We start from the raw sequence: 13,462 nt of genomic DNA on the forward strand, positions 1-13,462 counted from the left end.
ATCATGTGCACAGTAGTGCAGACAAAAGGCTGGACTGTACCTTCTGGTGGAATGTAGGAAAAATAATATGCTGTTCATATTCTGTCTATGCTGTTCGTATTCTTTCAAACTAATTTTGGTGACTACATAACTTTGTTTTTTTTAATATCTCACACATACATATTTGCATATATAGCACTTACAGTGGCATAGAACAATCCCTGACACAATGCTCAAATTTAATTTTTATAGGTGTTTTTTTTTATTTTGTAAATAAAGAACTGTTATGTGTTTCTTACTGATGTTCTGATGATGATGATGATGATGATTTGATGTTTTGCAAATAAAATCCTTCTAAATGTTTGAAATTGTGTTAGTTTTCCCTGGGGTCAAGTTGACAATTGACCCCAATTGTCAAATTGATAATACATGTTACTATCCTCAATAACAGAAATTGCTATTCTTTCCAAATGTTATAAATAACAAAAATCTGTACTTAGAAATAATATAAAGCCATTAAAACACAAAAAAGATTTTTGTTTTATTTAAAGGGCTATTTAGGTAGTCAACAAAGAAACATAAAGTACCTGATGCACTAATGCAATTAATTTTGAGACACCAAGATGCTTTTTTGAGTAACAAATTAACAAATTAAAAAATGATGCTTACTCAAAATAAGTCAATCATTTCCTGTTAATTTAAAATACATTTGGCATTTTATTACATCTCAAGTATTCTATAAAAAAAAACTAATCTCTATTATGATTGGATGAGTCAATGTGTGCCCATTTTGAAAATTTTTCATAACAAATATATTCGCCTCACTTTGAGAAAAACAGTGTGTTTAATAGGGGCCTTAAGCCCCTGCAACAGGGGGACTTTTTACCCCAAATGCTATCCTTTCACTTATTGGACAGTTATTGAAAAATGTTTGAATTAGTGACCTTAAACAAAACTGAAAATGATAAATAAGTATTTTGTTTCAAAAGAAATGTTAATTTCCAGGATATTCATTAGTTACATAAATTTGCAATATTTAAAAAAAAATATTAAAAATTAGATCAAATTGCCTCAAAATCAAACTTTAGACATTACACGCAAAGATCTCATGGATAAGGAATATTTTGCAGTCCATAGTGACAAACAGGTGTTTAGGAAACTACTGTGGTAGTTTTTGTTGCTATCTAGTGTTTTGGGTGAAAATAAAATCAATGGAGCCTTTTACCCCATGGAGGCTTTAGCCCCGTTGTACCCTAATGCGTTTTTAGCATTATCGGTGGAATTAAATAATTGTTTAAATTAGAAAAACTTGCTGGCTGCACACTGCCAGTGGTGGAAATGTGGATAGTCAGGCAGGCAGAAGAAAGGGGGAGCAGGCTAAGAATAATATAATTAAAATGCATGATTTAGTATACTATATACATAGTAAATGCAAGCATGCTGCATTCCCAGTCAAGTTAGAGGACTATAACTAACATTTAAATATATAGTTAATACATATATACCTGTGTGTGTGTGTGTGTATGTATGTATATATATATATATATATATATATATGCAGTATTCTATTCTGTCTTCTCACAGTGTGAGGAGGGGCTGGTCGTGCAATTGACATCGTCGTGCGACTTTTTTGTGTTAATATGGCAGAGTACTGACATGGATCTCTTCATTTCTCTCTCATACCTTCTCTTGCTCACGCTCTCGCCCTTTGCTGTGAATGCCTTTAACTCTTATACTTATCACTTCTCATTTCCCCCTCCCTCTCTTATGCCTGATGCATCTCTCTCTCTCTCTCTCTCTCTCTCTCTCTCTAAAGGGGTGGGGAATGTTCTTGTGAAGAGAGCAGGTGCAGTGCCTCTCTCTTTCTCTCACTGTCTTAAATTCAAATTAGCTTTATTGGCATGACATACTACTAAAGCATTAACAAAAAAGGTAAATATAATTATGATAATAATAAATAATAATAGCAACAATAAAAAAAAAAAGAACAAAATTAAAACAATAAGATGGGGGGAGGGGTAAATAAAGAGATGGTGTCATTTTAACAACTTCCTCTCTGTCCTGGCGTCAGCAGTAGGGAAGAGTAGAAGGCTGTCTGTGTGTGTCTGTGTGTGTGTCTGGCTGCAGTGTCGTAGGCACAGAAAGGCTAGAGCCGCAGAAAAACCACATAGGAGATTAGAGCAGGAACACACGCTAGTCCAGACACTTTGGAAATGCCAGCCCTAGGAGAGAGCAATAGACAGGCAAAACAAACAACAGACAAACAAAACCATAATGAGGAATGGATGAATGTTGTCTCATGGCAGAACTGCATGCTGTAATTTTTATACCCTCCTCTTTTTCTCTTTCTGTCTGTCTTTGACAAACTCACTCATCCCTCCTCCCTTCCTCTCTCCATCCCTCCGCTCCTTTTCCTCTCTCTCTCTCCTTAATTCTCTCTTGCTCTCTCTCAGTGTAGGAATGTAGATAGAGGCTGAGTGCACTGCTGCTCCATACGTTATTAACGGCTCGCTGTATTGGTGGCGGGTTGCTGATCAGACGCCGCTCAGCCACGAGAACGCATTTGACATTACTGTCCTCTGTCTCCTGCTTGATCCTGTGTTCCCTGGGAACCGTGATACATGCCTCTGCCTCGGCTGGATCTGTTTTATTGCTCAGTTGGAGTATTGCTTGTGTATTTGGGTCCCTGCTTTCATAAGGATTCTGTAAATCTGCAGGATCTTCTGTCTTGGAAAGGGACATTTTGCATCACGTTCAATGCTGAGTGCTCCTCTGTGAAGGGACCAGCATTCTGAGATATGTAAAGCTGACTCAGCGTACCAATTCAAGATCCTGAGTTCAGTCGAGATCTTGAAGAAGGAATTACAAAGAATGAGCCAGAGAGGATAAAATGAGCCAGTTTTATGGGATAACTTCCTGATCAAATGAATTAATATTCACAATGAAAGGAGATATGAGATCAGAGAATGACTTTAATAGTGGTGTCTTCTGCTAAAGAGGGATTTGATAATCTGACGAAAGAGAGTGCTGCTGCATCAGATGCTGTTCAGCATCAACATGCAGATGATTTCACTCCACCCTTCCCTTTCACCTCTTTTGCTCAGCATCTTTATTTAACATCAAAGGATTTTTACCCTTGTCTAGCTGCGAGCTGGAATTCATCTGGACACATTGATCGACGAGACTGGAACTGGACTAACGGACTGTCCCTTGCTGGATTCTGATTTTTCTATCTCCGAAATTCTATTGGGTGTATGCGCATGTCTGATTGTGAGATTGTGTGGCGATTGTGTGGATGTGATTTAGGGAATGTCTGCCTTGCTGTGTCCGTAACTATTTCTGTATTCTTGCTGTTGGATTTTGTTATTTCAAAGTATGGCATTGCTGGCCGGTGTTTTGCTTTGTGCTGCCGATGTCTGCCGAGCACCCGGCCTTTGGGTTAACCCTTAGCGTGCCACAGGCAAGATGAGTGACAGCTCTGTGAACAATTCGGGGGCTATGGTTCTGGAGGAGCCAGAGGGACGGGGTGGCTCTGGTGGACGTGAACAAGGCCAGGCCCCTGTGCGGGGTGGGGTATTAAGGTGTGGGACCTGCACCCTATGGCCTCGCCAGCAGACCTGGCTCTGCGTGGTTCCACTTCTCATCGGCTTCATAGGCCTGGGGCTCAGTCTGATGCTGCTGAAATGGATTGTAGTGGGTTCGGTGAGAGACTACTTACCAACAGACTTGGTAGACGCCAAGGGTATTGGCCAGGACCCCATCTTTCTTTCTAAGCCTAGCACTTTTCCTAAGGGATCTGACATCACTACCACCACCACTATTGGAGGGGTCAGCTCAATCAGCCCCACTGTCACCACAGTGGTGCAGGGCAGAACTCGAACAGGAAGCCCCCCAAACATTCCCGCTACAGGTGGCGGGGCGTCAGGCAACCAGGTGACACAGAAGAGCCCCTCTATGCGCTTTGTCACACGCAATCCCACCTTTGCGACCACCGTGGTCTCCACCACCATGTCTACTGTCCAAACGTCCACCTCGAGTCCCTCTCCCTCCAACCCCACCATTCTAAATGACTCCACCCAAATGTGGACCAGAGAGCAGCCATCCACTGAGAGGCACGTGACCACACCTGGTCGAACACATGTCAGCCAAAAGACACGTGAGTTTTATACATTTTCATTGGTTCTCGCTGGTTTTGCTTTTGGCAATAAATGTTCAATTTATCATCTTGTGGGACTGTTGGTGATGTGGAATTTGTATGAATACATAACATTAATATTATTCTAATGACATGGTGAAGTCATTCTAGCACTGTGTTCATTTACTGAAATGGAAGACTCTGTTTATACCTGGATTCATGAGGGGATCATGCATTGAAGTAGTAATTACTGGGTAGCACTATTATATCTTAATAGATGTAAATGATTATGTGAGTGAACCTCATCAAAACGTGTTAAGGTTACCTAGGATATTAATAAAGTAATGAATGCAAATCATATACATCATTTTGCATATAAAGTCTTACATAAGGGCAGTGGTAAATGTAATTCATATATGGCTTTGCATCTGAAAGCAGTATTATAACGTACCAAAGGCAAAGCCTGAAGGACTCCCTGCTAAAGGCGCAGTCCCCTTTTTCATGTCGCCAGGGAGGGGCAGATACACTAATGACAAGCAGCGGCTCCGACCACTCCCTGTGTTTCCAAATATGCAACAGGGAAACATACACGAGTTAGATGAAGTACATATGGTGATCTCAGTTTCAAAATCATTCAACTGTTTATAGTATATGATTATTTAGCTATATATAGATTTGCCAGGATGCACATTTCCCCCCTAGTGTCTGCTTGAAATAACCAAATTCCATAACGTGGCTTATGCACACCTTTAAAAAAGAAAGATATTCGTTTGATTAATGACTGCAATCAGTACCGAAACACTATGAGTTATTCTGCTGATCATGATATCATTGCGATAAAGTCGGAATAGGCTATTTTAAAGAGGTTTCGCGGAATTGGTTATAGCGCAATTTTTTCTTGTTTATTGATTTATATTTCCAAAGACTGAAGCACATCAAAGAGCTTGTTTATTGTGATACCAGTCAGGGAATATCACTGAGAGAAAATATATCTTTAGCTCCGCAATTACTGATTCTCTCCTCGTATTTGGATTATTAGAAGAGCTATGGGCGACAGTGTCTAAAGACGGAGCCCTACATCGTATAAATACACGCACATTTTTCCTGTTTTATCATCATTTAAAGACAGCTTCAAGGACTGTCCTCTCTGAAGAAGCTTGAGGGTGATGATTAATCCAATAAGTCCTTTTTTATCGCGTCGGGTTTAATAACTGCTCTTGTCATAAAAATAAATAAATAAATAAATAAATAAAAAAAACCTTATTTCCATCACAATTATTACGACTACTGTTATTTTGCGCTTTGGCTTGTGTGGAATTACAAGCGATATCACGACTATTAAACAACACTTTAGCTGTTATTCATACATGCTATTGTCAAACCTCTATTCTCTACAATGCTGCGCTCGCATCATTCTGTGAACTATCAATGACATTGGAATTGTCTACGCGAGCAGAAATTGATTTATGCGTCATCATGTCCGACCGAGAGCACCTGCTTACGGTATTAGGGACGTTCACACCGAACGCATATTTGCTCTAAAAAAGATAGACAGCGCCATGAACGCAGGTATCTCGAGACGCGTTTTAACAGTTGAAGTTCTTTTTTACTTGACATGGCTTCTAAAAAACGCGGCACAACGGCCAGAGATCTCTGTCTAGCGCATGGTTACACACAAAAACTAGGCTATTGAAAAACAACGCGCACGGACGCAAAATGCATGCGTTCGGTGTGAATAACAGACCGCGACACCAAGGTGTGGTGCCGAAATGAGATTCTGCTGTTGTAATATAATGAACACGAATCGATATTTGTAGTTATCAAAAAGACCTGATACAGATGCGTTTACAATTAATGATCGCATTTATGTTCATCTGGTGGAAAGCCTGTGCGTATTAACGTCCAGTTTGTTTGGCAGTTCGTCTGAATAAATTTCATAGGATAATAGCGACCTTTTATGTAAATAAGGTTTTATGTTTATTGTTCTGTGAATGTCCTAATATAATTTGAAGAGCCCTGTATTTGAATTCAGCCGGTGGATGACAGTGTCTGGCAGTAAGAGGTTGCCATGCCTCACCACTCTTTGAGATTACTTCACTCTCCCTGCTTAATCCAGATTAATTTGCCTCCATTTATGGAAAATGCTTTTGCTTGAACTATAATCCAAAGAAAACTTACTTTTCTTTTGAAAGAAGTCTGCTGTGTATTATATTTATATAACAACAACAACAACAACAACGATAATAATAATAATAATAATAATAATAATAATAATAATAATAATAGTTGTTGTTGTTGTTGTTGTTGTTAGAGCCATAAATAAATAAGTAAAATTTTGTTTTGATTTTTGTTTTCACACTACCGGTCAAAAGTTTTGAAACATTAATTCTTTATATATATATATATATATATATATATATATATATATATATAATATATATATATTATTATTATTATTATTATTATTATTATTTTTGTGTATGTGTGTTTTTTCTCACATTTTAGAATAATAATAAAGTCTGGAATAACATAAATGGAACTATGGGAATTATATTGTGACTAAACAAAATCCAAAATAAATCAAAACTGTGTTATATTTTAGCATCTTCAAAGTAGTCACCCTTTGCCTAGAATTTGCAGACATGTACTCTTGACATTGTCTCAACCAACTTCTTGAGGTATCACCCTGGGATGCTTTTTAAACAGTACTGAAGGAGTTCTCATCTATGTTGGGCACTTATTGGCTGCTTTTCTTTATTATTTGGTCCAAGTCATCAATTAAAAAAAAAAAAAAATGTGTTTATTTTTTAATTTTTTTTTAATTAATTTTAGTTTTATAATGAAATAAATTAATAATGTGGCACAATTATACTTTTGTCTACAAAACTAATTTCAAACATTTAAGCATACGCCTTCAGATCAAAAGATTTTTAAGATCATGAGAAACATTTCAGTCAAGTGTTTCAAAAGTTTTGACCGGTAGTGTGTGTGTGTGTGTGTGTGTGTGTGTGTGTGTGTGTGTGTGTGTATATATATATATATATATAATTTTTTATTTAATTTTTTTTTTTTTTATGTTGAAGATGCATGTTTTGAATATTTAAACTGTACAATCTAATTTAGTTTGTTAATTGGTAAATATTTTTAACCCCATTTATTCATTTATTTATTTTTACCCTTGGATAGCACAGTTTTGTAAAATGTAGCATCACTTTTACCAGCACAATGAGACCACTTGCTATGGATGTTGTTGTTTTTCCTCTGTACTGTATATATGCTACTGCCATGTAGACCCCACTCCACCCACGGTAGTATAAAAAAAGAAACTGTGGAATTCATGAGATGTCATAAGTCCTTATCAGATACTGTGGTTGTAATTCATTACCATTGCAACTGTCTGACAGTGGATAGCTTAATCCTTTATATCCCCCAGCAACAATTACCCGCCTTTATTAATATCACAGAGAAAAAGATAACTAAGCCATGTGTGACCCAAATGCTTTTGAGAGCTCACAGCTGCAGCTCATCTTAAAACTCATTACTGCTCACCTGTATAAGGATTTTAGCTTAGAGCTAGAAACCAGGTAAAAACACAATTTTGTTTTCCTAGAATAATATTTCCCAAGATTGGATGTGATGAATTGAGTGGCCTGTTTTTGAAAAAAAAAAAAAATAAATAAAAAAACTTGACAAGACAAATATGTTTACATGACACCTTTAAATGGTTGAGGTTTCCTCCAGTTTTGAGGACAACATTTAAACAGACATTAGTAAACATACATAAATGTAACCTAAGACATGCACACATTGAATAGTCTGCCGGAAACGACACATAAAGGAATCTTCCTGGTTCAATACAAGTTAAACTCAATTGACAGCATTTGTGGCATAATGTTGATTACCACAAAAAATTATTTCAACTCGTTCCTCCTTTTTAAAAAAAAAAAATAAAAAAAGCAAAAATCTGTGTTACAGTGAGGCACTTACAATGGAAGTGAATGGGGATAATGAAAGTGAATGTGGCCACTTTTTGGAGGGTTTAAACACAGAAATGTGAAGCTTATAATTTTATAAAAGCACTTGCATTAATTCTTCTGTTAAATCTTGTGTATTATTTGAGCTGTAAAGTTGTTTAAATCGTAATTTTTACAGTCGTTTTAGGGTTTTAGGGTTTGTTGACACTACATGGTAATGAAGTTGTAAAATTGGCTATAACTTTACACAGAAAAGGATTGTACGTGACTTATCACAATAAAATCATGTTTACACTTACATTATTTATGTCTTGTGGCTATACTTTTGAAACAGTGAGTATTTTAATGTTAAAAAAATTGGCCACATTCACTTCACTCATTCAGTGCCTCACTGTAACACAGATTTTTGCTTTTTTTAAAGAAAAGGAGGAGAGTCAAAATATATTTGAGTAGTGATCAGCACTATGCCACAAATGCTTTCAGCTGAGCTGAACTTGTATTGAACCCAGCACATTCCTTTAAGGTGTTTGCAGGGCAAAAACTTAGTGTGCTGATTGGGTTTTGTGTTACAAAAAAAATTAAAATAAAATATTTTTTTAAATGCAAATGAGCTTTGCGGCAAACTCTTCATTGTTGCCAAAGGTTTGCTGCTGGTTCACCACTACTGGTGAAGAGCTGAAAACGTCTGGCAAACGTTTAAGGTGAATAGCAAGCTTGTTTACATGTGAAAATGTGAGTGGCGAATTTGCGGCAAGTTTGCCAGAACTTTTTTTGTGTGACTGTTTTGTGGAAAGTTAAAAATTTTAAAGAGTTTACATGACCTGACATGTTGTTGAGTTATATAACATAATCAAGCTTTGCTTGAATCTGGCTGACACGATTCTTGGTTCCGGCTGACTGCCATTTAATGACCATTGATTCTTCCTTTGTTTTGTAACAACAGGCTGATTGCGTAGATTAGTTCATGTCATCTACCACATAGCATTTAATATTTACTACACTGTCCTGTATGACACTAAATAATTTCCTGTGCTAATTGAGCTATAATCGTTCAGAATTCATTTGTTTGAAACAGAGAACTTTGTTTGTCTCATCTGTCACACTCCTCTAATAGAAAGCCATAAAAGTCCTCTCTTCCAGCACCATTAGAGCTTAATTTCACTGAGACCATCTCTAAAACATTTTAATGTTACTTTGATTTATCCTTATAAGATGTCCTAAAGGAGGGATGAAGCCTTAAATATTAATGCTTAGAAAGGGAAACATGTTCAATATGTAGGAGAGCATGTGAATAATTGACAAGGGTATGCTGAAAAATTATCAGGGAAAGGGAGAAATGTGCAGTGTTTTATAAATAGAGGTGGAGGAGAGGAAGATGAAAGCAGACTGTGGAGACTAGACTCAGAATGTCAGAATGTAGAACATGCCAGAAATGGAATCTAAACATGGGTACACATTACTTCTCCCAGTCAAAACCTTACAACCCCTGGTTCCCCCTCCACAGAAGAGCCTGTTTTGGAGCATTCAAGAAAAGTAGAGTAATATTCACCATATCTTTCCTCATGACATGGACTTTGGTAGGACATTAAGTTTAAACCTGGACTATTAATGAAGCCTTATCCTTTTTTGTGTGTCTGAGAAATGGAGTGTTAATTTATTGGCTTGCAGTTTCTGTTAAGTTGGCCATTGCTTTCCTTATTTGTACAAGGAAATGAACCTTGAACCTTTGATCCTTTTTCTACATGATTTAGTTTATTAAACCAACATGCCTTCACAGTAAGGCTCAGGGCCAAGTCACAAGAAACCCTTTAGGTCAAAAAATGTTTTAATTATAATTGCAATGCTATTTTTACAAAGGGGTTTCTTAACTTAAGGAGTTTCTTGCAAGTTGTAACCGGCTGCTGACAATGAAACTAAACAACTGTGCGGATGAAGTGCCATGCAGTCATCTTATTTTCTTAGTCCATTTAATCCTGATTTTTTTTTTCTGGCTCACAATGCAGGTAATCTAATTTTTGCCAATGATTATCATTCTCAGTGTGCTGAATGCTATGGAAATGAAGGCCATTATCAACCATTTCACCACTTCATATTCAAAATGATTTGCTTTTTTACAGGTATGACTAAAATTCAGCATAACATTTTTTTTGACAGCTGACATATTTGCATGAAGGGATGGCTTTTAAAAAATAACAGTCATGATTATAAACTGCTGAAGGCCCACTAGGATATTTGTGATGTATTGAACTTGGGTTCAAATGCAAATAATTTCTGCATTTTCCATTTAGTTCCGCACCAAAGAGTGCAACATTCATGAATCCTGGGCCGATTAGTACTCTCTTTTTTCCACAGCAATTTTGATAAATGAAACTTTTTCATTTCTGGGAGTAACAGATATGCCTCACAGGAGCACGGCTTAAATCGTTGGGGATAAAAGATGCATGGGGTGTTTATAAGAAAACAATGAGCTGTTCATGAGCTATGCTGGAGGCAAAAGAGGAGGAAGCTTTGTCTTCATTACCACAGGTTTAGTTTCTGTCACAGGGATTGTGCGTCTAGTTCAGTCATATAGGCTAGAGGATCATTATAAGCACGGTTTGGAAATGGATCTTTCATTGTTTTCAATAAGGCAGAGGTACTTGTTAATGACATTGAATTCACCCAGCTCTCAATTAACTACATTAAGTCTTAATGATGCTTCCTGATACAGACAAATGCCATTTTTCGTGTGCACGGTTCCCATTGAAACATGCACAAGATGAGTTTTTCAAACTGTCCAAGATTACAAGTACAGTTGTTTGTAATCTTGGACAGTTTGAAATACTCATCTTGTGCATTTGGCGCAATTAAATTAAGTTTCTCTGCAGGCAGTCTGAATATTTATATTTTTATATTAATTAGCCTTGCTCTCCTTGGCTTTATCTATTGCTTTTTGCCTCTCACACTACTCTCATGTCCTCTCTCTAGTCTCACCTGTGGTTTTGCAGGCCTTCTTCTAGCACTTTAACATCTGTAGACATAGAAATAGTATGTTGTTTTGTTGGTTTCCTTGGTCACTTGATGGTGTTTGGGCTTTACAGCCTAATACCACATTGTGACCTTAAAATAGAGCTGAGTGAAATGACAAATAAAAACCTTCAACAAACCATTCTGCTGGAGCTCAGCCAATCCGAGCTCAGGGACAATGTTTCCCCCAGCCCAAAAATACAGACCAGTATAAGGCACATAACACTACTGTGAATCCTAATTATTTCTGTTGCAGATTAAAAGCTATTGAATAACCCAGCCATGCACTTTTTAAAGTGGTGTAGTAAGATCTCACCACAACCAAGCCTAATGACTGTTGATGCCTTTGGTTAAAGACACAGTATTCATTAGGGAGGTATTTCAGAGACACACTGTCTGGACCTAACAAAAACTACTACAATAATAATATAACAATTATAAAGTGTTGATGGAATAGCACTACATTAGAAATTAAGATGAATATAAATTTATACCACTGGGACATGGGAAACCTTGTGATTTTTGGGCCTTGCAAAGCCATAGAAATCAACAAAATCGAAAAGAGTCGTTGACATTTCTGTAGTCAATATAGATTTTTTAGTAACACTTTACAATAAGGTTCTACTGTATTTGTTAACATTATTAAATGCATTAGTTATCGTGAACTAACAATGAACAAAATTTTATTACAGGATTTTTTTTTTTTATTTTGGTTAATGTTAATATATGAAAATGCTATTGTTCAGTGTTAGTTCATGTTAGTGCGTACTGCATTACCTAATGTTAATGTATACAGTTTTTTGTTTTAAAAAAGTATTAGTATAGTATATGTTGAATTTCAACAGCATGATGCTAGAATCTTTACGTTAAAATACAAACCTCATGAGATCACATTGATTTAAAATTAACCAAGATTAATAAGTTCTGTATTGTAAGTATTGTTCATTGTTAGTTCATATTAGATTCTGTACTTAACTAATGTTAACAAATACAAACTTATTGCAGTGTAACTGATTAATAATAAATAAATAAATAAATAAATTTGTTTTAAGCTGATGTGCAAGCCTTTTCTGTAGTGGCACATGGAACAACCTCTCTGCAAATCAATTTCAGTTGTTTGCTGTATGTGTTTGCCTGTTTGTGGCTGATTTGCATTGTCTCCTATCAATGCTACCTAAGGGATAAAAGAGTGCATCACACTCACAGAGTCTGTTATGAGATATTGATTCATGTGTGACTGTCTACGAGACTTTTGCCACTCAGCAGTTTGACTGGGATCAGTTTTAATGTGATAAGTCTGATTGCTCATGCACAGCGCTTTCCTCTGTTCCTGAGCTTGGTTAGAGGAGCCATTGAACCCTTTCCTACCTAGGACCTTTGCTAGTTTTTTTTTTTTTTTTTAATTTTAGGGACAGCTTCATAATTCAATTTCATCCCTGAGCTGGTAGTATAGTAGTATAGCAAAAAATGAAAATTCTGTCACAATTTACACAGAATCCGTGTATCATTAGTTCTTTTCATTTTCAATTAAGAATTAAAAATTGGAAAAAATGAAAAACGACTTATTGCATTAATAATTTACAAAACCAATATTAAAAAAAAAACAAATAACAACTTGTATTTCATACTTTTGATTTTATACTCAAGTTAAAAATAGGAAATTGGAAAAATGACCACAAGACACTATGCGTTTTGATAAATTGATTCCATCTAAAAAGAAACTAAAAGAGGTGAAAAATGAATTTGCATATGTGGGTGGCCCTGAAATGGCCCTTTCTTTTGATTGGTCAACCAGCACTCTTCCTCAAGGCCGTGAGACAAAATAAGAGTTCACTGCTGTTAAATTGTTCAGTTAATTTTACAGAAATAACGAAAATAACCATAAATCTACAAGACTGTAGGGGCATAGACCTACACTGTAAAGAAATAGGCTTACTTTTGTGAGAGCGAGCGATCGAGCACAAGGCGCTTGGGTGTGAGCGACTTGCTCATCATATAAATTTCACGATGAATGCTCCTCTCTCAAAAGCTCAACCAGTGAATTTAAAATCAGAATTTACACATAGCCTTCAGATTTGTCCGATAATAAGGCACACAATACTGCTGCGTAGTAGCCTCCTGTTCTATGCCCCAGTATAATAGGCTACCCATATTTCCATTTAAAAATAGGGGATGGTTGGAATGCTCTGAGCTGGCTCTTCAAATCATAGTCCTATCCGCTGTTATGTAATAATGTCTTATTAAATTTATATATATATATCTTCCAATATATTTTTTGTAATTTACTGTTGTAGCTCAGTTAACAGGTAGGCCTATTTTACCAAAAATAACTGAGAATTATCATAATGTTTGCATTTAGATTAAATGC

At 36.4% G+C, this 13,462-nt stretch overlaps 1 protein-coding gene across 1 annotated transcript in view; it reads left to right on the plus strand.

Moving 5' to 3' along the window:
- The first annotated feature begins 2,861 nt into the window (after positions 1 to 2,861).
- The window catches only part of LOC127414195 (pro-neuregulin-3, membrane-bound isoform-like), a 602,373-nt gene continuing 591,772 nt past the window's right edge, over positions 2,862 to 13,462 (plus strand). The window contains exon 1 of the mRNA XM_051652025.1: positions 2,862 to 4,135. Coding sequence (XP_051507985.1) covers positions 3,445 to 4,135 — 691 coding nt within the window. The 5' untranslated portion in view covers positions 2,862 to 3,444. The remainder of the gene's footprint in view (positions 4,136 to 13,462) is intronic.

The sequence above is a fragment of the Myxocyprinus asiaticus genome, chromosome 23 (genome assembly GCF_019703515.2).
Source record: "Myxocyprinus asiaticus isolate MX2 ecotype Aquarium Trade chromosome 23, UBuf_Myxa_2, whole genome shotgun sequence".
Classification (NCBI taxonomy): domain Eukaryota; kingdom Metazoa; phylum Chordata; class Actinopteri; order Cypriniformes; family Catostomidae; genus Myxocyprinus; species Myxocyprinus asiaticus.